Here is a 27163-nt window from a genome sequence, read left to right as displayed (position 1 = left end):
CCTATACATAACATGTGTTTTGACGGATCGAATTCTTTTAAAATATTAATAACTAAATAAATTTAAGCACCATGACCATTTAATGCGTCTTCAGGTAATCTACATGATCCAATAAAGGGGAAAAATAAAATCTTATCCTTATATAAGGGGTTGTTATATTTTTAATTTATTTAAGGGGAAGATCATTTTTCACTCTCGACTCGTCATAAGTTTTTAGTTCAGTGCTTCAATTTATTTTAAAAATTTGATGCATCACATTAATGTCTATGGGAATATGATTAATTAAAATAATATGAAGTTGCAATAAAATGCAATTTCATAATTTTTTTCTTTTAACCGTTTATCATTATGATAGATCCGGGATATTTCGAAAGTGTTTCAGACCCGTGGGCGCTCGTCTTAATCTTTACATGAGGAATTTTGATTTCGGAATCAATTCTGAGGAGCTCGAGCACCTTCTGACAGGGCCGTAGCTAGGATTTTTGCCACCCGAGGCAAACATGATTCAGCCGTCCGGGGCAAACAGCATTTTGCCGCCCCCGTGCCTCAAAGTACTGGAAGTGTTCGAACGTCGTCCGCCACTGTGTATTTATGGTTTTGCTGCCTGTAGGCTGTACGAATTTCGCCACCCTTCTTCCGTTCCACTCTCATATTCTTGAATACGTATTACTGGAAATATATGCCGCCCATCCGAACTTTCCGCTATGTAGATGTATTGAGAAAAAAATATTAAAAAATAAACTTTTTTTACGAGCCGCGATAAGTCATCGCTTTGGCCTATAGTATTTAGAAAAATAATCTGGGCTGTTTTTTTTTCTCTTTATTTTGTACCTATTACTTTGCTTTTAAAGAGGTATGTGTACGAACGAAAATTTGACAAAAAGTTTCGAATTGAATTTGAAATCTAAAATTATGTCTGTGTTCGAGTTTTTGCCTGGAATGGAGAAATATTTTAATATAAACAGCTGAAAGGCATTATATATGCTAATGTTTTGCATATATAATGTTTTTCGCAAAAAAACAAAGTCAGATTTTTTCAAACACCGCTTGTTCAAGTGTCTTTAAACATTGTCTTTCTCTCAGCACTGAGGTGTTACTTACTTGGCATAATTTTTTTAAAATTAAAATGCCGAGAAGAAATTTTGTGGCACAAGATATGGGTAAATTTTGGTTATTTTTGTAAAAGGTTCCATGTTGTTGAAGTTAATATTCGAAAACAAAGAACAACTGAAATTATAAAAGCTCTCGTTCAATTGTATAAATATATCCAAAGAATTTGAGGGGAAAAAATCGAGTTCCTAAAGTGAATAGTAAATTTTTAAATGATTTTTAAAAACGGGGATGTTTCTAGGAAAGCATGGGATGCCACGTTTTGTTTGGGCTTACTTGGCCCCTGTAATAGAGCGATCACTGGCTTCATCTGGCAACCCAGATTCCCCCATGCTTTCTCAACGGAGGCACTGGTCGCGTCACCTCCTGTTATTCTTTCCTCTATGACAGGAGTACGCAAGGGATGGGGGAGGGGGGCTTCGGCGAGATTATGTTTTTAAGGTAAAAACCTTAATTTCTTATTGAATGTTTTTAATTTCTATTAAGTTATTCTAAGCATCTATAACCCACCGTTGTCAATGTAGACTGACTAAAATGTTCAACATCAACAATAACTGTACCAGAGATGGATGATTTTTTCTCAACTAAGATACATGAAATCAATAGACTTTCTGGATATTGTACCGAGGTGAACAGGAAAAAGTGTCATTACTCTCCACCGTCGAACCCAAGACCTCTTGCTTACCGGGCAAACGCACCGACCATTACACCATTGAGACACGATCTTTTTTTCCTTAAAAACTCTCACAGTAGCGTGACTTGCTGAGTAGAGTTGGTCCTGGGTAAAACCTTAAACTGCCTCGGTAAGCTATAACCGTTAAGCGGCACTTGACCATTAAGAATAGGGTTCAGCAGAGAACGGAGCGTCAGTCATTTGGCGTGCAAGAGGAAAGTTAGTGTGTCAGCTTTCAAGACGGTCACGGTCAGGTGTGTCACTTCAAGAACATCCAAGACCACGTCGAATTTCCCTCCACGTTTGGTTAGAGCGAAATCTCCTGCCTCATAGACTGGAATAATTTGGACAGGTACATTCATTCCCTAATAAACGTCCAGCAGGAGTTGGAGGGGCAGCTGTCACCTGTTGGCTTCAGCGGCTCGGGTTATGCACTGGCTTGGACACTTTCACTAGGAACACTTTTGGAATTCCTCCAACAATGCTGCCGATGGTTGGTTCCATACTCATACTAGAATAGCAGGTCCACGTTCTTTTCATCAACCTCAGTCTTCATAAACAAAGGGTATGGCTTCTGGGATGTCGTCTACCCGGATCGTGGGGATTGCAAGCGCTTCCATGACTGTTCTCGCTGTTGTATCGTAATCCTAGAGTTCAGTCTGATCAAGTCTACACTTCCAACCACGCACTTCAAGATCGTTAGATATTCCTGAACCTGGTGATTGTGTAGGTGCCACTAGTCTCCTGTTGCCGTGGATCCGACCTGAGTGTCGGTTGTTTCTTGGGTGTTCTGCGCCACCCATTCAGGTTGCCACTTGTCCGCTTAAACAAGCGCAATGTATCTTGTATTTTATGCAATAAAGATAAATCTTTTATAACTGTACTACTATAACTGCGCAACTGTCATGGGGCACCCCCACTCTCTCTCAAGGGTGGGGGGGGGGGGGTGGCTGATTCTTACAACCAGTGATTCTTATAAGCGGTGTGGCTACTGTATTTTCTTTAACTCTTTATTTGGCAGTATTGCTCTCAAGCACAACGAGAGTCTTATATTTTTCAAATAAGGGCATTTTACATTTTGAGCTTCTTTCGGCATTGATACGCTTCTAAGCAACTCCTAAAAAGACCCGTTTCTCAAACTTCATTTTCCATCACCCTCTTCATCAGAAATTTTTTGTCATCGTCCCCCCCCCCCCCCCCCCCTAACTCAAGTGAGCCCATAGGATCCCATGTTAAGTCTGTAGCTTCTATCATCGCCTTGGACCATTGTCCACTTTGGGAAACACTGTCCTGAACATTCGATTTTTACTTGTAAGCTGTTTATGAAGTTTCTATAATTACCAGCAGAATGACTAGAGGGTACAAGTCTCCTATTTCTTGACAAGCCAAGCAAGAACGATTTTCGCTCCTTACGTTTGGGAGGTAATACTGTGTGTAGAATGGAGACATATTGTTGTGCATTCTTCAATATTTATAGAAAAGTTGGCAAACAACAAATGATATTTGTATACTATTCAAAATCTACGTAAACTATATAGGCTAAATACAGTGTGTTCCACCGAAGTGCAACATCCCATATTTCTTTATGTATTATCCAGGATGTGGGGGCCATGACTATTGTCCGAGAGCATAAAACTTTAGAGGTTTCCAAACTTTATTACAACATCCCATATTTTTTCAAGTATCGGCAATTTTTTTTGTCATATAAAGGCATTCGGGGTACCTCATTTGCTTAATATAAGCCCTCAAAGCGTTCCCCCTCCGGATATTTCAATGCTTGCTAACTAAAAAAAGGGTTAATGCAATTTCCATAATTTGTTTTGGAACGAAACAAACCAAAATGCATCAATTTGATGTCGAAAATGCGTGCTATGGTTATAACGGAAGAATACCTATATGCGTACAAGTATTGCACATAACATTTTTTGGGTATTATCCCCTCAAAAAAAGCCTTATATATTTTCTATACAAGTACCAGCATCGGAATATTCCAGATTTGAGTATTCCATACACAAAAATACACAAATGTCAACCTAAAATACACATTATTCTTTACACTGTTAGGTGCTTGAAAAATACCAAATACAATTTATACATTTTATAATCGATACAGTAATAAATACCAGTATATGGGTTTGGCTAAAAATTTACTATCGTCAAAAAAAACCAACAAACTACCTAAAATCAGATGAGACTGAGTTAATTGACTATAATTATGGCTTCTAGAGGTATGGGTGAGCTGACAGAGCTCTAGTTTCAACCTTATATTTTTGTACTATAGATTTACTAGGGAATTAATATAAGGGATCGACTACTACTTACACGCACCTCGTAAAAATTCCTCTGGGAAATTTCTAACGAATTGGTTCAGGCAGGAATATGATGTAATAAAGCCCTAACACGAATTTATGTTGTCAGAGTTATTCTTGTTCCGTGTTATACTGGTGCCGCCATCTGTCTTCTATATTTTGAAGTTAACAGATTAACTACAAGTCCTATGTGGGGGGTTCTTAGAACTACGTATACTAAACTTATCTGCAACTATAGTATAATTAATAATAATAATATTGATCTATATCTTCAAATGTAGATAAAAATACAGAAAAATTAATGTAGCACCTAGGAGAATCTGCATAGTATCATGTTGATCTGCCTACATGGCATTCTCAATTCTTATTACACACTTCTTTTTGGATTCATTTGAATACTCAAAATTATATATCTGTATAATCTGAATATATATAATTTTTTTCGTTAAAATCTTTCTTTCGATATCGCATTAAAATAGTTTTGATAATTCATTGAATACCTAAAAATTATTATTAAAATATAAAAACATGTATAATATCAGGAATTACTTTACATCTTATCTCTGCATCAAGATTGTATTTCTTATCACACGTTTCCGGCATCCTTAATTATACTCTGATATTCAAGAGGACCTATCAACTTTATCCATACATATATACACACACAATACACATACGTTATTTTTTATGGGAATGGAAATAGGAACCCACGAAAAGGAATCACGTGACGATTGTGTGCAGGTGGTTTCTGAAATGCCACTTCAATGATGACCATCCTTTTTGAGAGATTCTGGTCGTCGACTTCAACGCAGGGCTTCGCAGAGCTTTTTTTTCTTAAAGGATGTGTCGTGGAGTCTTCGGAATACATGGGGGGGGGGGCGGGGTCTATAATACTGATGTCAACTTTTTGGGGGGGGGGAGGGGAGAAGGAAGCGCTGTCAGGGATAGAAAAGACGAGTTGTGGTGGCAAGCATTCTAGTAACATTAAAAACGTAATCAGTACCAATCTACTTCTCGGTGCTATTCGGGGGATTATATAACACATTTTTTCATCCAAATCATTGCACACGAAATAAAGCAGAACGTAAACCCCCTTCAGAATAATGATCCAAATAATCCACAGCAACAAGACTGCAAGAACAAGAAAAAAAATCAATTTCGTGTACTCAAAATTGCACATAAGCTCACTCCCTCTTTTCCCTGCTCGGATAATTGTAATATATCTCGAAGCTATTCCTAAGAATAACAGCTGTTGCACTTTCAGGAGCGAGTTTGTGCCAGGATGGTTCGAGTTTGAATTTCGTAGGTCCCGCAGCGCTGGTGAATTTATATATTTTCCCTCATTTCTGCTCACATGAAGTGGTGAAGCCATCGTTGACCCGGAACAGATGTATCTATGCTGTTGCTTTTGTTCTGAACCTTGAGGGCGTAATTGTCTCCGCCGTTGTTGTCCCAGAATTCCTGTCCATTCGCGACGTACTTCAGGGCGAAGACCAACCTCTGACCCGCGAAGAGATGAGGCAAGTGCAAAATGAACGAGAACTTATCGGAAAACCCGTCGCAAGAGTGCTGTACGTAGTCGGTCTCCAAGTCCGTGAAAACGGCCCACTCGGTCGTCGAATATCTGACAAATACTTTCTTCTCGAAACCGAGATTTAGGACTCTCACGACAGCGGTGAGTCGCAGGTCGCTCACCACGATGTTCTCGAGAGCCACCTTGTTCTGCCTCACCCGGTCCAAGAAAAACATGTCAGCCGCCGGCTGCTGGAACTGCGGCACCAATTGATAACTCGCTCCGGACTGACCAGGCAGAGTGTTCCAAGACAGCGGAGCCGGAGGCGTCACTTTGAGGTCGGCGAAAGCGGACTGAGGAACGTGGGGCATATCTTCGTCCTCGACGAAGTGTCTGACGGCCTCCAGGTCTAGTCCTAAAGCGTCTGCGAAGCGAACGATTTTCTTGCGGTTCGGGGTACCGGGAGGCGTCTTGCCCGTTTTCAAGGATGTGCTGCGAACCAACCTCGGGCATGCTTCAGGAGATAGAAGGTTCGATTCTGGTCTCGGTGCGGATTCCTCTTCCTCCTGGGGCACAACAGTCGAAGCTACGCTGGTTTCGTCGGCGGGTTCCTCCGAATAGTGAATGAAAGTCGGCAGGCCGTTCACCTGCTGAAGAGATTCGAATTGTCGGAGTCGAGAACATAGTTCGTCGGCTAGCGTTATGCCTTTCTCGATGTCGAGCAACTCGTCGGTAGGACTAGCTAATTCGGATACGGTGTCTGTGCTGTTCGAAGCGGTGCTGCTGTTGCTGCGCTCTTCGGTCTCCACTGTCAGAGCCGGCGAATCTGACGGCAATGATTCCGAGCCGAATGATTCCGAAGGAGATTCTGGCATCCATACCCTTGAGGCACCTTTGCTGTCGGCTACACCAAGATGAAAAAAAAAAAAGTTCATAAAACTAGACATTGCATAGATTCATCACATTGAAATCAGTGAATTATAAAATAATATGTAAAGAATTCAGTCACGAACTCATTAACAAATCAATATTTCCAGCTCACCGCGATGTTCCAAGCAAAAGTTAGCGACGCACACTTTGAGGAAACACTGGACTATACTAATCATAATCGAATATGCGTGTCTTACATTCAAGTATAAGCGGATACAGGCTCCACGGGGGGAATCAAGAATGTTCACCTTCACCCTACCACCTATAACACAATTTTTTCACCTCCTGTAAAGACGGACATCAAAAACTGAGTTACTTTTTGTTTCCTATAGGATTTTTCTTCTTTTGAATGGCGAAATCTGTTTCTATCAATAACGGACCTAAGCACGTTATTTCTGGCTTTAAAAAAAATCAATATCATTGATATATCATCAGCAAATAATTTAATGGAAGTTGCGCAACGAAAAGTCTTTCGTTTTTTATAAACTCACTAAAGGTTGCCCGTCTTTTTGACGTGAAGCCATTCAAATAATATTCTTTGATCTACTGTGTATTATAAGAACCTAGTATTTACTATGTGTATTATTGAACCTAGTATTTACTATGTGTATTATTGAACCTAGTATTTACTATGTGTATTATTGAACCTAGTATATAAACATTATTATAAGAACCTAGTATATAAACATTATTATAAGAACCTAGTATATAAACATTATTATAAGAACCTAGTATATTAACATTATTATAAGAACCTAGTATATAAACATTATTATAAGAACCTAGTAAAATTTTAAGAAAAAACTGATTAGAACAGATTGGAAAATGCCCCCACAGCACCAAGACCCCCCAGGTAAACCAGGTATAGGGTTAACATTCCAGCACCGGATGGCAATACGGCCCGTTCTGCAGCTAATGAATTCCTGTACAGGGTGGGCAGAAAGTCCGTAGAAACATAAAAAATTCATAAAAACCGGAAAAATAACCGAAATAAACGGTTTGTAGGGTTAGCATGGCTAAGGCACGGGAATTTTTTTAAGACGGGAAAAAAAATAACTCAGAAAATAGCCGATAGTTGGCGCTGACGTACACAAGTCCAAGAAAAGATACGCAAATAACGAACAGAATGCTTCCAAATCGTTTATTACAGCAGTATGTGTTCCACGTGACCACCACCACAGGGGAAAACACATTGCAGGCGAGTCACAAATCCAGCAACGGCAGCATGTCCACATACACGGTGAACTGATTGTGGATTAGGAGCGCAAGTTCTTATAACCGTCTCATTTGCATATTTCCACCGAAATCACTCGCACCAGCTCCACCTATAAGCTATTTGAGTTTTTACCTGTCAAAAAAATTCCCCTGACCTAGCGATGCTAACCCTGCAAACACTTTATTTCGGTTATTTTTCTGGTTTTTAGTAATTTTTAAAGTTTCCACGGACTTTTTGCCCACCCTGTATGAAATTGAAGATATAATCAAACGTGATTGTCAAACCAAATATTTTACAGCATGCAGTGTATATGAAAGTAATATCGTATTTGTCAATATACAGTGACATCTCAGCTAACAAAGATGATCCGTTCTGGAATCACGTTCGTTCCGAACGGTGAACTGATTGTGAATTAGGAGCGCAAGTTCTTAAAACCAAAACGTGGTTTCACATAGATTTATATGGAAAATCGTTTGATTCATTCTAGGGGAAATTTGAAGATATGTTCTTTTTAAGAACCGAGAAACGTTATAAAGAAACAAACGGACGGATGGCTTAAATGAACAGCTTCAAATATGAGATCATTTTGTTTTCCAATGCATTTTCTGTTAGCTAAGTCTCAATTTATATGAGAAATGGTTCAAAAACTTTCAGAAAACGAAGCGAAGGCACAACACATCAGAAGTAAGATTTCGAGGTGGACATGAAATAATCGGGCTCGAGTGGCGGTAATTGTCTGAGATGATGATTGGTGCAAAAATTCAGATCACGACGTGGCTGTTTCATTTGTGCGTGCATCCGTATTGACGAAAATGTTCGTTAGCCAAGGCAAGAAAATCACGAAAAAAAATCTTCGTTAGCCGAAAAATTCGTAGTCGAGGTATCACTGTAGCTACTTGTCAAAACAATATTGCTCGGCAGTTTTCCCTCAAACTTTTGTCACCCGCGGATTCCTTGCTTAATTTATGGTTCATCTGTGGATTTTCAGAATAGTTTAGTGCAGGGCTTCTCAAACTGTGAGCCTTGAACCTTTGTCAGAGGCACCGCGGAGCGCTTTCCTTGACAAGGGGGGGGGAAAGCCGCGAATAAGCGTTGATTAGGTAGTGGGGTACCCAGGGTGAAAAAAATTGAGAATCCCTGGTTTAGTAGATATTTTAACATATAGAAAACTACTTCAAAGCATAAATGGGCACACAAATCAATATCTTCAGCGCCACGAAGCACACTTTGAGAAACACTGTTCGACAGACGTTTGTGTGACAAAATCGATTAGTTAAGTGTCAAGAATAGATATTACAGGATTATATGTCACATCGATCACGTTTTTATGTTAACATATACTGTGGTCACGAACTAAAATATTCATAAATTCCCATACACTCTTTTTAAGATTCAATCAACAGCAATTACCGGAGATAACGGGCGCAGAGATCAACATTTATTACTGTTTTGCGGAAAAGGACCATAAATCTACAGAAGCAACATATGACTAGAGAATTTCCAGACACATACCGTGTTTCTTACTACGTATGTGCATGCATCTATGAACATAAATGGGTTACTAGCAGAGCTTTCAAAATGTCTCGCCGGCGCGACGACTGGAAAACTCTTGAAATTGCATTTCATTATTTTGAAATGGACGTCCTTTCTCGTGTAGTAGCAAATTACACAACCAATCCGTGGCTTTAGGGTCGCAAAACTAATACGACATCTTAATAGACTTTCATAGATTTAGCAGAGAGAAATATGGTGATCTATTTCCCCCGGCGTTTTCCTTGGAAGTTCAGTACACGGCTACTGATTTGTTAATTTATTCATGGATGCTGTCTACTTTTATGGTTTCAATTTCTCAATGTAGATAATTATAATATATTTTTAGCTCTTACATAGTTTTTATATGTTAGCGTGAGCGATCCGAAAACCTAACAGTAGACGAGTGAAAACCATACGTGAATTCGCGCATTATGAAAACGTGCAAACCGAATTACAGCTTACCTTGGCTATAAATGTTTCTCAACCTAACCACATGATGGACTCTAACCGAAGTCAAGAGAACGAGATTATATTCCGAAAACATTCTAAAACCTATTGCTGTTTGCTTCACTGCGTAAAAAAAAAAAAAAAAATTGTACGATCCTATCGCAATTCTAGAACTGGACTGAAGTATTTAGTAATAAATTTCGCATTATAAAACCTTTATGAAAATATCTCGTGATCAGTAACGAAATAGTGCATTTTAAACGACTCTCTGCACATATAAATTAGGAAAAAAAGTTAGTGATCATCTTCATAGTTTGAAAAATAAAGGAGAAGCACTGAAATTCGCGAACACTAAATAGGCCTATTCACCTAGACTGTTACGTGCACGTGCACACTTCCGAAAGAACTCTGTAATAGTACAAAGTACGAAAGAGCGGAGATGAAGTTCGGAAAGAAAATTCATATGCTTCTGCGGGGGAATCGAACCACCAACCTCCTCGCAGTAAGAGTAGCTTTATGGTAGAACACGCACTCGCCCAGACTGCGAGAGGTTGGTGGTTCGATTCCCCGCTGAGGCATGCTAATTCAGCACCTTTCCTGGCCTTCCGAACCGTGAGGGTGTATATGTACTTAAAAACAATTTTGAAGGCTCGCGGTGTTTGATGATAAAAAAACGTCATCTTAAAGAAATTAACTGTCAACAGTATTGTATACAATGGTGTACGAAAGGAAAGGGGGATATTCAACACTCCTTCGAGCAGATATTAGTGTTTTTTGCTGTATAAAACTAACCTCTTCCCCCCCCCCCTCCCCCACCTCCAGAAGACAAAAACCCCTAATATCCCACAGAGGAAATCTTTTATAGTAAAACATCAACTAATTAAGTACCATTACCATTATTACACATCAATTATTTTAAGGTGAAGAGGGTGGTCAACGTTCAAACAACAACAACTGGGCATTTTAAACGAGAAAAAAAACAGGAGAAAAAATAACGCTCAAGATTTTTGGCATAAAACGATCGTTTGTGACGAAATAATCATTTTACTATTTTTGTCATAAAACGATCATTTGTGACGAAATAATCATTGTCACAAACGATCATTTGACTATTTTTGTTCCCAAGAGGCACGAAGTGCATTTGCGGATTGGTAATAGTAAGTAATGAAATTGAGGATTTACGAAAACACGCAGAGTTCACCGATAGGAAAATTCACCGACAAACAGTTCGTCATCAGTGACTGATTGAGTGACAGAGAGAGTTCGTGAATGAGCTGGTGAGTGACCTTATAAATGAGCGAATAACTTTATGAATGACTGACCGTATGAGTGATCGAGTGGGTGAGTTACTGAGTGAGCAAGTAACCGTATGAGTTAGTCGGTGAGAGAGAGATTGAAACAGCCAGTGACCGTATGAGGGAGCCGGTGAATGGGTGAGTGACCGAGTAAGCGATTGAGTAAGTGACACGCTCACTCGCTCACTAACTCCCCGAGCGGACTCACTCGACCATTCACACACTAACTCACTATGCCTTTTATCGATAAATTGTTTGTCGCGGAATTTTCCTTTCGGTGAATTGTTATCGGTGAATTTTCCGCACACGAAATCGGGAGCGCTCCGTAGACGAATGACTAGAAGCATCAAGGGCAAGACACAAGAATTTGGATTAAGAACAAAAGGAGAAACTTTGCTATTAAATTACAGGAAACTGTCACTTACTAATGGTAATTTCTGTCAATCCGTCCTCTCGACATCCAATTAAAAAGTTTGCAGACGCCATAGTAATAATATTATTTACTCTCTCTCGAGAGTAATGAGTATTGCACGAGACAAACTGATGGCCGAGCGCGTGAGTCGCAAACACGGAAAAATGCATCACGAATGATTGAAGCCTGAAAACTACTCGAGAAACCACAAGTCGGAGATAACACACACACACACACACACTAAAAAAAAAAAAAAAATCACGACGGAAGAGACAAGGACGTTCTGATTTCATGAGGACTTTCTAAAATTATCGATTCTTATCGTCAAATATTTCCATATTTTTTTTTTATATTATCGACGAGTGATTTTGGAACCCTGCATCATGATCTATGCACCTGTTATCTTTGGTTAATAACTCGTAATCTAAGGTCTGTGTAATAGGTCATGTAATTTTATTCATGACATTCTCTTTCCCTTCAAATATTCTCGTGATCCAGAAAAAATATTTACATTTTATAATTATGATATTATAGTTTATATTATAATTGTTATTTTATTTATTCTTTGATATTAGACTAAAGAACCATAATCTATCTTTGCACAAATTAAGCACGATATGCAAACTTACAGGAGTGAGTGGGTCTGGTCGAGCGCTGGTGTGTAAGAACCAGTGTTGAGTTAAACGCAGCAAAGACAGTATTCACGTGGTTCACAAATAAGACTATTCTACCGTCGAATGTTTGCGTTTTGGTGCAGGGCACACCTATTTACCCTGTCGCCCACACAAAATATCTTGGTATTGTTGTGGATAAGAGGTCCAGTTTCTTCCGGCAATGTGGTGAAGCCATTCTCAAGGCAACGGTAGCCTCGGTCATGCTCAGCAAAATATGCCACAAGCATTCCAATACGTAACAGACTTGTACTTTATAAGATGATCATCAGACCAGTGTTGCTTTACGCTGCCCCTATTTGGTTATTTGCTCGACGCTACCACTTAATTTCTCTGGGGAGATTCCAAAATAAACTACTAAGACGATATACTGGACTATATTAGTTCGTCAGAAATATTAATATCAGAAAAGACTCCGGTGTGTTGAATATCACCGCGTATACTAAGTTGTTTAAAAGAATCTTTGATAAACTGTCCGAATTTCAACATATTGTAGAGATATCCTCTTATGATAAGATAGATGATTGGAACGAAGTATAGATTCTCCACACCAAAGAACATTCTGCACATGCTCAGGCCTGTAATTCCGGGCCTGTAAATATCTTACACTGAGGATATTGGAAATGGATTAGCGCTCGACCAGACCCACTCACTCCTGTAAGTTTGCATATCGTGCTTAATTTGTGCAAAGATAGATTATGGTTATTTAGTCTAATATCAAAGAATAAACAAAATAACAATTATAATATAAACTATAATATCATAATTATAAAATGTAAATATTTTTTCTGGATCACGAGAATATTTGAAGGGAAAGAGAATGTCATGAATAAAATTACATGACCTATTAAACAGTGTTTTCTAAGTCGAACTGATTTTGCATGTCAACTATATTACTCTTTGAAAAATAAAAAAAAATGTGCATAGTACTATATAATGTTATGGTGGTTTTACCACCATATTGATCCTGATTAGATTCCTTTTTCAAAAGAAAAAAAAATTAAATGCTTTATGAAAATGTGACCTGTCTTTGGCTTTCTTTTCGGTATTGATGATGCAGATGCACTTTTGATCCTGGTTAGTGTAAAATATGAGACTGTACATACATTTAATCGCATTAAATCACATTTTATTCATGTTCCCCTGATCTGTTTGATCAGTGTGATTATTATATATTTTTCTTGAAAAAGAAAGGAGCCCTTTTGGGGTGTTAGGTGAACTTAATGTCTATAATTGTCATGGCAAAGCGCACTACTGCTATGGGAATCGGTAGAGTAATGATGAGGGGGGTTTGATGGGTTAATACTACTACCCATTGGAACCCCGGTTCCCCAATTATGGTTTACGATATGAAATCTACTGACTGACACGTGGAGAAAATATCATGTTTCTCCAGCTGTACGTTTCACTTTCAGAAGTACAAAGTTTGTTTCAAAACATTAGAACGTCTCAGGAATTTACGAGCGCAGTTCATGAAATGCTCATTAGAAAGTCCAAATAATTTGGGTTGTAATTTGCACGCCCATTTTCTAAGAGGGTCTTCTCGATCATATCGGGGGCAAAAAAAAAATTGCATAAAGTAGGTTGTAAGCGCATCCTAAAATGCCAAAAATTATTACTTCCCTCTTTGTTTAAAAAAATTAGGATATCTGGATACGGATCATTAACATGAATATTTTCATACAAATGTATATTAACTTGATCGAATAAGTTTTGTCTTTCCTGGTTATGTATACAGAGTATCCTGTAAGTGCTCTAACGCATCTTTTATCTCATCAATCGTCCGTTTTAGATGTACGATTCCAATTTAAAAAATGCTCAGGCGTTCAGAAATTACCCTGTACTAGTTTTGAAAGTGAAATAGTGTGTCGCAAAATAAACCTAAATTTTTATACCGTCCCCTTGTCCTCTAACTTCCAATTTGGAAGTTGTTGACCTGTCTCTTGAGGACAACAGAAAAATTCCATGTTTCTAAGTGCAATATTCACCAAGACATTCGAATTCAAAAATGGGAGAAAATTACGGAACAGCAGCAAAAACTAATGGACAACGCTTTTTCCCTCATTTATGTTGTGCTTTTCCAACTTTTCTCCGACTTTTAAATTCGAATATCTCGGCGAATATTGCACTTATTAACTTAAAAATTTTTTTTGGCTTCAGGAGATTCAGGGAAACAACTTTCTAATTAGAAGTCAGAGGACAAGGGGACCATGAAAAAATTTAGATTTTTTTTATTTTGCTACTCTCTCAAACCCGGTGCAGAGTAATTTTTGAACGCCTTTTGAGCATTTTTTAAATTCAAACTATACCTCTACGACGGACGGTTGATGAAATAAACACTGCATTAGCACTTACAAAACACCCTGTATAAACCTACATTGTATTACACACACAATCAACTGATGGTTTTCAAATGGGATGGCAAGAAAATGGTGACAGGTATCAGAGTCATTCTTGCGGAATGTAAACGTGTGAAGACAGGAATTTAGATATGTTATTCAGATTACAAGGGGATGTTTAGTTATTAAAAAAAAACTTTTTATACGGCCACCCCGTACCCAAAAACCCAATAAGGAAGCTGTTGCACTATCTCTCCTAATCCCAACAGAAAAAAATTTCACGTTTCCAAGTGCAATATTCACTGCGATATTTGAAAACGGAGGAAATTGGGGGGAAAAACAGTGTTAAATGCAGAAAACCCGTTTCACCCGCATTTAACGCTGTTTTTTCCAAAATTTCCTCCATTTTTCGAAATCGAATATCTCGGTGAATATTGCACTTGGGAACATGGAATTTTTTTTCGTTGGAATCAGAAGAGACAGGGCAACATCTTTCTAATTAGAAGTTAGAGAACAGCAGGACCGTATAGAAAATTATATTTTGTATCTCGATACATTTAACGGCCGCTAGTAAAATAAATGACATATCTGAGATGGACATGTTATTTGGATATTTTTTCTAATTGAAAGTGTGCTTCTATAACCAACGGTTCAAAAGATAAAGGGTGTCTAAGCACTTAACTTCACACCCTACATACTGATACATGCCAATGTTCCGGGCTATCGACTAACGACTTACACTACCTTAATTGTAGTAGATTAGTTGTGCATAATTGGATCATTTGTACAGACCTGAAAATGGTTAACATCCTAATTGGCCAACAGAAAAGATTCACAAAATTTCTATGCTTTCTTTTCATGTGGGGCAGCCGAGCTCGAGACAAACACTGGGCGCAGAATAAGCCACTCATTCTGGGCAATCCAAGAGATGATCGTTTTTTCCCACTTCACCTCAAACTTGGATTGATGAAGCAGTTAAGGCATTGAATATTGATAGTGAATGTTTCCGATGTATAGTTTCTTCTTTTCTTTTAAGAACATCAAAGTAGGGTTGTTCGATGCACCTCAAATTCGTGGCCTTGTGCATGATCCTGAATTTGTCACGAAGATGAATGAAGTCAACGTGGCCGTCTTTTAAGGGTATTTATACAAAATTTTCTTGGTCACAGAGGCAGATAACTATGAGATTCTGATTACTAGAATGTTGTTGGCCTTTCGTAAGCTCGGGTGCAACACGAATAAGCCACTGCATACATTTGCATAATATTTGTAATGAGCATCTTTTTCTCAGCCACCTCGTTGGGCATTTTGCCTGTTGTGGCGTTGTATTTGTATGAACGTGAAGCTTCATTTCCTGTTTAGTCACCTTGATCAATTCTCCAAGAATCTTGGAGCTGTAAGTGATGAACACAGGGAGAGCACTTTCATCAGCTTTTCAAGACGATGGAAGAGCGCTACCAAGGCCGCTATGATAAGAATAGGATGGCGGACTACTGTTGGAGCATCCGAGATTGCCCTCATAAAGTCCACAAACGCAAGAATTATAATCGCAAATTCTTGACTGCAAAGTGACAGAAAAAATAAATTCAGAAAAAACTCAAAAAATGTTATTTTGAAAAAAACCTACAGCTTACAAGGAAAAACTAAATTCAGATTTGAAATCAGCATTACTCGAATTAGATAAGATCAAGTGCTTGTTATAAATGCAACAAAAATTTTGTTCCCCAATGTAATTAAAGGAAACAGTTATTTTTCAACAATTCTAGATAATACAGCTTTTTTAGCGAAATGATCAGACAGTAACGGATTTTCTGATTCTAGATCTCAGATCTTAATCGGGGTCCTTGGAAAAATTGGGGGTGTAGGTAAGTTTTGACGAGAGAACAATTAACTCTGTTATTATCATACATTGCCTGGCTAAAAACAAGACAAAAAAAAAACACACTTACATTTTGTTGGACCTTTTCTACTGCAAGCATTCATCATGGCTCTATGAAATTATGTACTTATTTTTAGACAGATTTGAATTAACGTCTTACTAAAATTCTTATTGGATTCAAGCAAGCGTCTAGCAAGTTCCAAGGACCCTAGATCGGATTTAAATAGACTAATCGAGATAAGACTGTTTTGAAACAGGGCACCGCAAGCCTCAAAAATTTGTTTCTAAAACGTAAGCACAGTGGCAGATACGCCTAGACATACGGTGAATGTAATGATTAGGGCTCAGATTTTTATGCCCTAAAGATGAAACGTCGTTGAATAGGTTAAAAAACCGATGAATTTACCGATCAGCAACGACGTTTCATCTTTAGGGGCCTGAAAATCCAAGCCCTAGTAATGATAAAATGAATTAAAAATGAAAAAATTATACACTTCCAACAAGTGTATCGCGGCACTGCCAGGAGGTATTTAAAATTCTAAATGGTGCAGTAAACATACAGCTGAAAAGTTTTTAATCCTTGTCTTCGATATGCCGTAATTTAACGTGTATAAGGAACCCCCGACTTTTTAGGCTTAAAATTTAGAAAAAAGTTGTAAAAGATAAATCTATAATACTATCAATGTATGAGTATTGCTAATAAATGGAATAGAGAGCTTGCCGCCGGGGGGTAGTAAATTCTGACACAATTGACACGTTTAAAAAGAAAGACGATAAACATGCTGGGGTTAATCGAGAAGCTATCCATACTAAGAATAAGCCAACCATAAATATTTTTATGGGCACTGCATTGTATAATATATCATGTAGCCTATATTTTTCTAGTAAGAAGTATGCCTATAGGATCAACGGCTCACTAGTAAAAAAGCGACAAGTTTAATTATGGAATCAATCTTTTTCTGAATTCGAAACTTCAACTTTTTTGTGTAAAATATGTAGATTTTTTTCTTTCGCATAAACATCAATCTTAGTTTTAAATAAAGTATGCAATTCAATCGTTTCATGTTGGTTTCGGTTTGATTTCTGTTATTCAGCTGTAAAAAAACTGGAATCGGGTCTATGCCCATCATGAAAAAAACAAGATAATGGAATCTAATCTAAATACTCTCGCGCCCGTATATTAATTATTTAGGTAAGTGTTTCGCGGTTTCCTTCACGCGTCGCTCGAAAAACAACGGCGGTTCTTCGAACTTGAGAAAAATACCTTCCGATTAAAGTTACTATTAATTACTACTAATTCCCAATTGCTGTTACATACGAGGGTTCCTCCCTCGAAGTGTATCTTCTTGAAACATATCTTGACCCGCCGCAGATACTTCATCTGTGCCGCTTGAAGCGAGTGCCACCATGCGCCACTATTCTCCCACTCTTGTTTTACCGTTATCAATTATTATACATCTATTAAAACTTTGTTACTTCTACGAGGGAACTGCGCCCATCATAGCATGTAATGACCAATATGAATCCGCTTTTTCCAGGATAGGGGTCTTACATAACAAACTTCTCTTAAGGAAGAATGATGAAGTAGCGAACAAACACTTTCCGATCCAGCGTCGATGGTTTGTTCCTTTTATGCATATATAAGGTCGAATCAAATTCCAACTTTTACTGTTGACGCTGATTGATGTTTTTCGCTTTGGACACTTTTGCTCTGATTTTACGTTTAGATGTGCATTGTCTTTCCATAATTCATTGGAGAAAACTATTTCCTATTGCCATTATTTTTGGATCAATTAGACCTTTTTGACTAAGCTGTTAAGAGATGCTAAGATTAGTGAATGTGCGTATGACTTGGGAGAATCCAGTTAGCGAACTGTCCAACTTCGGGGCTTCGGCAGTAACACATATACAGTACTACCCCAAAGGGAACGGGGAAAAGGTATATATTTCAAACATTGTTTCTCTCTTTGTTATCACAACATGAACAATAGCTGACTCTGCCCAGTGGCTGTAGATCCACAGACTGAAAGGATGGAAAACATGCTTGAAGATGAAACCAAAAAAAAAATTATTCGGGCACGTAACTGCAAAAATGAGGGTTTTAAGGAGGCGAAACATCTCGTATTGCCGAAACATATTTCTATAATATATAATCGTATAATATTCCCATTATATATACAGAGTGATTCCACAATTTCCCTTGCCTCTTTTACTGGCAAACCGTTCATCCTAGAGCATACATCCAATTTGAAAAGTATCCAAACAACATGGACTGAACTGTCATTCATGTTGCAAGGGGATATAGTTATTAAAATTAAAAAGTTAACTTTTTATGCGGACACCCTATTCTAAAAAAAATCCAGTTATAAAGTTGTTGCCCGGTCTCTCCCGAGTACAACAAAAAATTTCCACGTTCCTCAGTGCAATATCGGTTGAGACAATTGAATTCGAAAATCGGAGAAAAGTTGAGAAAGAACAGCATATAAACTAACGGACAACACTTTCTTTCCCCTCTCTCATTTATGCTGTTCTTTCCCAAAACGTTCCTCTAATTTTGGAATACTATATCTTAACGAATATCGCACTTGGAAACGTTAAGTTTTTTCCCGACCTCAGGAGAGACAGGACAAAAATTTTCTAATTGGGTTTTTGAGGATAGGGTATCCGTATAAAAAGTTTACATTTTTATTTCAATAACTATATGACCCCTTGCAATAGGGATGACGTATCCGAGTCCTACACATTATTTGGATAATATGACATGAATGTCGCTCTCCACTTGTTAATACAAGATATACAATATTGTATATCTTGTATTTGGATAATATTATAGTTTTATGATTTCATTTTTAATTGGGTTGCTGTATTTTAGAAATACTTATATGACATCCACATCTGTTACAGGCATCTTTTTCTCAGCCACCTAGTAGGGCATTGTGCCTGTTGTGGCAATGTATTTGTATATAAGAAACTCCCTCCTATTTTTGTGCAAAAACGGATTCTTTATACACGTTAAAATACGGTAAGTTCTATTTGATGACAATATTGATTTTATGAGGTTTGAATTTGAGGATTTATTTACCCGAATATCAAAAGGCATTGACCCTCTGATACCCTTTTTATTTGGTTTTTTTCAATAATGAAGCCTTTTTAATCGCACTTCTGCTAATCATTGTTTGATCTAGTTTTTCTGCCCCCCCCCTTTTTTTACTCTGGCGGATGTCGCTCAAAACTAACAAAACCAAAGTCCGTCCGATTCCTAGACATAACGGAAAACTCGATATAATTTCCACTCGTGAATGAGGAAGAAAATCGAAACCACTACATACATTTGAAACCTTCGTGTTTTTTGTTTTAAATTCTAAAATGTGTTTTAAAAAAAAAATAAATGTTGTTCTGAAACAAAAATTCTTCTGAATTCCACACGTGTTTTACTTTTATTTCGTTGTTTATACATGAATAATGTTTATGATATAAATGAGCGAACGATAGTTTAAGCTCTTATGGAAGAGGCGTTAAAATTCGGGGAAAGCTGTTCAGATATTACAGGAAACACAATATAAATAGTGTTTGATATACAGGGTGGACGAAAAGCCCTGGAAGCATTTTAAAAATTTATAAAAAAAATCAACTGACGTAAAAAGTGTTTGTGGGTAGGTTCTAGGCTATGATAAGTATTCCAGCTTGGCTAAGAATCGCAAGCTTGCATTAAAATACTTATCATGGCCTAAAGCAGTACCCAACCGTTATTCCCAGCAGCATTCCCCAACCATTCCGAATTCAGGGACCCCTGCGGTTGAAGTCAGTGCTCCGCGGACCCCCCCCCCCACCCCGTAATGTCAGAAGGTCAATTTTGACAAACCTCCCCATAAAATGCAAAATGTATTTTTTTATTATTATAATTTTCATGTCATAAAAATTGAATAAATTACAATTTCACTGTTCAAAATGCATTCATTCATTCATTGCAATGGTAGATAATGAAAACGATTCCACTGACCCTTTACAAAGTACTACTACTCAACCGTACATGTACCTCGTACACATTCCTCTACGGAATTTCTAACGAATCGGTACATGCCGAAATGTGCATGTACGTGTTTTGAACCCACCGTGAAGTTTGTTTCTACGTAATGCTTTTTATGTGTAGTGTTGCCATTTGCTATCAATTTTTATAACTATGAGTGGAATGTAACGATTGAATAATTGTGTGTGTGTGCCATTGTAGGTACAGTTTTATTCAGTCGTTACAGAATTAAGGAGAAAGCTCGAAAAGCCACAGAGGTCCTTTACTAAACGAATAGCTACTTTATCTCACACCCACTCGAGTCATATATATAACCATACATAGGGTGACCATACGTTCCGTATTTCCCGGGACAGTCCCGGTTTTTTCTGGCTGTACGGACATTTTTGCAAAAATGTCCCGTTTTTTTCACGTATTTTTTACGAAGACTACTTTTTATTCATTTTATAATCAAATCAATGATTAAAATTATCTTCCCAACTCAGAAATTACATTACGATAATTAGCATTGCAAATAATTTTCATCTCAGATTTTTGTCTTGTTTTTTTAATTCACTGCAATTTGAAGAGGCGCTTCATTTCCTACGATTGGCGACTGATTTCAACATGAGTTGGCAATTTCGCTCACTTCTGGCGATGATTAGCACCGTCCCGTATTTCGAAGCCTAATTTCCCGTATTTTGTCGAGTAAGTATGGTCAGCCAAGCGATACGGAAATTTCCAACCTGTGGAGTTTTAAAATGAAGGCGCTATCTATCGGTGATAGTTCCAACCTCTGTAGGTAAAGAACTTGTTTCTGATGTTCTATGACCGGATTCGAACCCGTGAACCTTAACGGTAACCTTCATATTAGAGAATCTTACTACTGCACCACTCGGGCGCACCGAATGAATAGCTGGCATGGTTTAGCTATCATCGGGAGAACCTTCCTTTGAGATCATGGACAGACGAGCTATGGAAGCATCACTTCCAAATAAGAATACCAACGGACAGAAGAGACTTTTTCAAACCGAGCACAACTCAGATCCATGCCATCTATGGGCAATTTACCGCCTAGTAAGTTGCGCCGGAAGTGTAAGAGTGTGCACTTAACAGTGAGTGGGTATCTATCGAGTGTTGTGTCTGATTTTTCAGTGCTGCCATCTCTATTTCAGAAGTGAAAAGTGTAATGTTTGAATTACAATTGTATTGTTTGTAGGCTTGTTGCTCTGTGGCGAGACTTTTTAAAGGGAAGATCTCGCATTCATGCCTTGAAGTTGGGAACCACAGAAAACCAACTTCCGCCTTCCACCACTGTGACAACAGTGGGGTTCGGCCAGAAGAGACTGCTTCTTTCCACGGGATACAGCTGCCGTGCGGTGTGAATCTGGAACAGTCTGCCATCAGAATGTGTATACACCTTTTACGTCTTTTTTAAGATTTGCTTCCGCTCTTGAAGATTTCGACCAGCCTTCATATGCAAAGTGCTTTCGAGGGTGTGAAAAAATCCTTTGTTTTTAGAAATTAAAAATATATATATTTTTCGAAATTGAAATCGGATTTTTTTGATTAAAATTAACTGACTGTTTATTAATCATAACAGATCTTGTTAATCATTACGAATGCGTATTTCCATATCACCTATAACTGCTTTTTTCTTTTCATAGCTCAAATTTAATTAATCATTAATGCATAAATTACAAACGAACTATAAGCAAAAAAATACGAACACCAAAAATCTGTGTTTATATAACATGAAAGGTCATTGAACTCAAATTAACTTCATGGATTAAGTTCCATGTAAAGTACTCATTATAAATTATTTATTTATAATGAGTTTTTATAGATAAAATTGTTTTCATTCATGACCTCTCCCCCCCCCCCCCCATTAAAGTGAATGAGTGGTGGCAACCACACATATGGTGCAGACATCTCGATTCACTCGATGCATAACCAAAGGGCCATTCAGCATCAACTAAATAAAACAAATTCTATTGACAAGCCCAATGATATTCATGTTCGTACAGCATCTAGCAATCAGGGCATAGAATTCAAGGCTTTATACAAAAAATTATTCCTAATCAATCAGGGAGCAATAGTGCCACGTTGTAATGCTTTAAAAATACTTACTGCAGTTTAGCTAAGTTCAACTCCCTAAATTTTTCTGCAATTTTTTCCATGCACAAAATCTATAAATAGAGCAGTTTTCTTTCTCTGCACTGTATCTAGGGATCAAGTTCAAGTCTATATTTATGAATGTTTCTTTGACCGTCTATTGAATTTTTTGACGTTTTTCCTGAGTCGTGTGTTCACGACTGTATAAAATCCAAGCACAAACACGCTAATAACACGATGTACCAATGTAAACAAACCACGAGATAGTTTAAGTAAATAATGATATTTTTCCTCAACCGAAATAGAAAACAAATACGATCGATAATCGAAAAATAAACTTTTACAACGCAAAATCCGTACGACGCATTTCTGCGAGAAGTCAGATGAGATGTCAAAATACCAGTATGATTCATATTTTTTTAGGAACTGAAAAATTCAATTTTTATCATTTTAATTTTCTTGAATCATCAGTCAACATGTTGTAATTTTTTTTTCATCTCGTACCCCCAAAAATGCTCTCCCGCACCACCGGTTGGGAACCACTGATTTAAATCGGCGTACCCTGGTGCTTTCCCTACAGACTATTTTTTTTATCATCATATAATTTTTATTTATTCATGCGTTGTTTCAAATAGGAAAACGAAAAGAAACGAAAGCATAAATCTACTCGTTCGAGTGTTCTACCCTTATTTGAAGAGAAGTGGTTCATTGTGAGCAGCAGTGGCGTCGGAGCCGGGGGTGCTGTGGGTGCTTAAGCACCCACGGTAATTTGTGGCATGGATCCGAGCACCCCCAGAATTGATTCAGAAATGAAGATTTCCGATATAGAACTAAAGATGAGCACCCACAGTTTCGAAACACTTCCGACGCCCTTGGTAAGCAGACATAATATAACCAAATCTTAATCTTATGTCTATGACTGTGAATGCCTATTGGACGACGTCCTTCGTGGGGGTTAATAATTTTTCCTCTCGATCAGGATTTCGAGAAACCCCACCCTCGAGAAAAGGAGGAATGTCACATACAGGTGTTTATCAGAACATCTCAATGTATTTCCGCTATCACAAGCTAATTACATCATCTTTAAACAATTGTCTCAAGCGCGGATGTAGGAGGGGAGAGGGGTACGTTAATTTATTATTGGGGGAAGCTCAGCCACCCTCACAAAATTTATTGGGCTGAAATAGCCTCAGCCCTCAGGTTCCGGCAACTACGAGACCCAATAAGTATGCAGAACTCTGCATATCGATGATTTCCATAGTTTCTGTAAAGATCAGGGGTAGCTGCACACGGTGGTTTTGTGCTACCTCCGACAAGGTGAAAGTACCGTGTATTAAATTAAATTTATGATCCTTATTTGATCTGTCGGTTCCAACAGCAGATTTCCCCAACAGAAGATCAACTGCTTAAACACTACTTATTGGTGACGAAAACAATTTAATAATAAATTCAAATAATTAAATATTGGTGCTGCTTATACGCCGGAGTGGCACCCCTGGTGCGGCAAGCGACGATGCAGCTGACCATCATGATGGCCTACGAACAGAAATAAATTAGCCACCACTGGTATAGATACCATTTCTGTGGTTTTTTATTTTTAAATGTCAAACGGATTATCATAATTTTTTATGTTGATCAAAAACAGCATCGGTGTTAAAATTGAATCTGGATTTTAACAACCGATGTAAGAGATTTGCGATTACTTCTATCGCAAATCTCTATTATCTGAGTAATTATACATATTACATCTACCGTCATCAAGATCCGTGGAATTGGCCCGGGTCCAAGATCTAAAGAAAACAATGTGATATTCTTAACGTGTGCGTGATTTTTTCCCTCACGTAAAGTTACAAATAAATATAACTTTGAACTACACACAGGAAAATATATAGGGAATATTTTTATAGTAAAACACTAACTAAACTCGACCACTTTTTTTTTTATGCGGGAAAAATGCACAGGAGGATAAAATTTATGAAAATCTCAGAATTTTCTAAGGCATCCGACTATCCCTTGCTTGGCACTTTTCTATAAAATAAGGTACTGGAGTGAACTTTTCGATAGAAAGTGTCTGAATGGTGAAAACGATAAATTTTGGATTACCTATGCCATTTTCTATGAGAAGTTATTTTTTGTCAAATTTTAAGCAAGATTCACGCATTATTCGAAACAAGATTGAAAACAATTCTACGAATAAAATGTCTTATTTTCACTGTACATTCAACTAATAGTGAAGCGGTTATCAATGGATGGTGTGCTCATAAGTTACATCCGAATCTGTTGATGTAGGTGCTAATTTTTTGAAATTTTTTTATCATATATATATATAGTGCATAAAATACTGTAATTAGACAAATACAAGTGATAGACATGAGATTTTAGTTTATAACCTTATCAATATAAAGCAGAATATCATGTTAAAATTTTGTGATGATACAATCAATAGATTTTTAGAAATCGTGGTTTAAACTCGCGTGCATTCTTCGTAAAACACGTACAAAGTTTTTCTCCACAGATTACCGTATTTTAACGTGCATGAAGAAATCCCTGGTTTTTTGTGCTCAAAATTTAGAAACAGAGTTTCATCAAATACATTTTTTATTCATCATAGAAACCATTACATTCCTCATCACTCATCTGATTAACCACAATCAACTGCACCAGTGGTTCTCAACATTTGAAAACCTGCGACTCGGTTGAACTCTTATTTTTTTTTTGAGTGGAAGAGCCGATCACATACACGAATAATGGGTAATAACTAATAAGAGAGGAAAAATGAAACGACGAATCACTAACGGCCCAGTTTGACTGATGCCAGGGACGGTACCGGGCTGCGGCCCAGGGGTTGAGAAACACCGAGCTACATCAACTAATTCATTATCATTAGTCATTCATCGTAAATTGCAAGGAATTGAGTAGTAATGTGTTCATATATACTATACTAAATGTATAAGAGGACTCCTCCTTTTTTTGAGGACTCAATTGTCGGTAAAAAGGGGTTCTTTAAACACGTTAAAATGCGGTACTTGATTGAAAACTTAACACTTAAGTGGATGTAAGTTCGATTCTAAGCGTCATATAAACAAAACAAAGCCTGTTTTGGGACCACAAATAAATGGACCTTTCATAAAAAGTAAAAAAAATAATAGGTTTTTTTCCACAATGACGTTTTAAACGTAGCCGGATACCTTAGCACTTCTTGAAAGTCCAAGATTCAGCATAATAAATTTTAAACGGTTCCCCCACATAAAATCACCAGGACTTACCGCAATGAAGTTCGCCGTTCTCACGGACACGAGACGCCTCTGAACGACTCGGCGGTGACATCTCGTCAGAAGGTGTCACGACCACGTCGATTACCCCACCGGGGTCTAACGACAACGGGTCTTCGTCATCATCGTCCAAGCTGGACATATGCAGCAGCAGCTTTTCGCCAACTCTCGGGGGTGGCCGATCGACGACGGATATGGCTGGAGAATAAAATCCCAACGACGGCGAGACACTGCGACTGCCACCGTCGGACGACGAGAAAGACGACCGGGGACTCCAGAGATTCGCCTGCCACTGCCGAGCCAGGGACTCGGCACGTTGCCGGCAGCTAGCCAGATTTAAACTGCACGAGAAGATCCAAGGATCACCAGACATTGGCATTGCTCTTCTCTCGCGGCAGTCTAATTATAGCGGGCACATCATTCACGAGATGCTGGTCCCTTCATCCAAGAAAACTTTTGTTTTTTTGGTTACTTCTCAAAAGACGGAACACCCCCGATATAAACACACGCACTTCAACACACTCGCTGGGTGATCTCTCTCTTTCGGGGATGATGGAGATTCAAAGGGATGCACGGGAGCGAGGATGAAACGGTGTTGTTGCTGCTGCCGCCGCTGCTCACTTCGGCCCATGATCGTGACCGACAAATGTCCTTGAGTGGCTGGTCGCGGACGCCATCTAGCGGCAACCTGGCTTGCGAATCGAACATTTCGCTCGCTCAAGTGGAGATGACAATAACGTGGTTATAGTAATTTAGCAAATTAAAAGAGAGCCGACTGCGTCCAAGTCTCTTGTTATTACGAGCCTCTTTGGCTGTCCACGAGTCAAGAGAGAGAGAGAGAGAGACTTTACAGCACGATTCGCTGTCACTTCCTTGACTAACGACCCATAAAAAAAAATGATATATTCTTCCCAGTTATTTTTTTTTTTACTCTATGAATGGTTAAAAAATCATCGAAAATTCCCAATCCTTTTTCTGAAAGGAAAGACAGTTGATATTTTGATGATGCAATTAAATAATGATGTGAAACTCTAATAACCGGGAATTTAATTCTTAAGGTGGTGTCATGACAGCCAAACTTCCATAATGTCGATTTGAGAAAATTACTTTAAAAAAATACTTCATTTAACCCCTTAGGGTCCGTTCAAGTATTACGTAAGCAAATTTTTAGCCATTTTTGACCCCCCCTTGTCAGCAAAATTTCGTCATCAGCTCTGCCCCTCTGAATCCAACACATATTTTCATAAAGGTTGGTTGATGACGTAAGCATTATCCAAACTCCCCTCCCCCCTTGTCATCAAAAGTCAGCAAATCGGAAATCCCCCCACCCCCCATCGATGACGAAGTAATACTTGAACGGCCCCTTAACTGTGGAATATGCTTCGGAAAAATGCATAAAAAATAGAAGTATTTTTTTCCCCCTGTTTAATTTCGTGCACTATA

General features: G+C 38.1%; 1 protein-coding gene across 1 annotated transcript; it reads right to left on the bottom strand.

Annotated features, from left to right (window-relative positions):
* Nucleotides 1-827: 827 nt before the first annotated feature.
* LOC149089859 (uncharacterized) lies at nucleotides 828-26351 on the bottom strand. The gene is made up of 2 exons (XM_089252409.1): nucleotides 25715-26351; nucleotides 828-6509 (listed from the first exon to the last, which is right to left on the bottom strand). Exons 1-2 carry the CDS (start codon nucleotides 26097-26099, stop codon nucleotides 5443-5445), a joined length of 1452 nt encoding a protein of 483 aa, XP_089108535.1. The 5' UTR covers nucleotides 26100-26351; the 3' UTR covers nucleotides 828-5442.
* Nucleotides 26352-27163: the final 812 nt, after the last annotated feature.

The sequence above is a fragment of the Pholcus phalangioides genome, unplaced genomic scaffold (genome assembly GCF_987345545.1).
Source record: "Pholcus phalangioides strain wild (caught in Gottingen) unplaced genomic scaffold, Ppha-v1.0 ptg000001l_1, whole genome shotgun sequence".
Classification (NCBI taxonomy): Eukaryota; Metazoa; Arthropoda; class Arachnida; order Araneae; family Pholcidae; genus Pholcus; species Pholcus phalangioides.
Note: the sequence above shows the minus strand (reverse complement) of the source record. Positions and strands in the feature narration are given on the sequence as shown.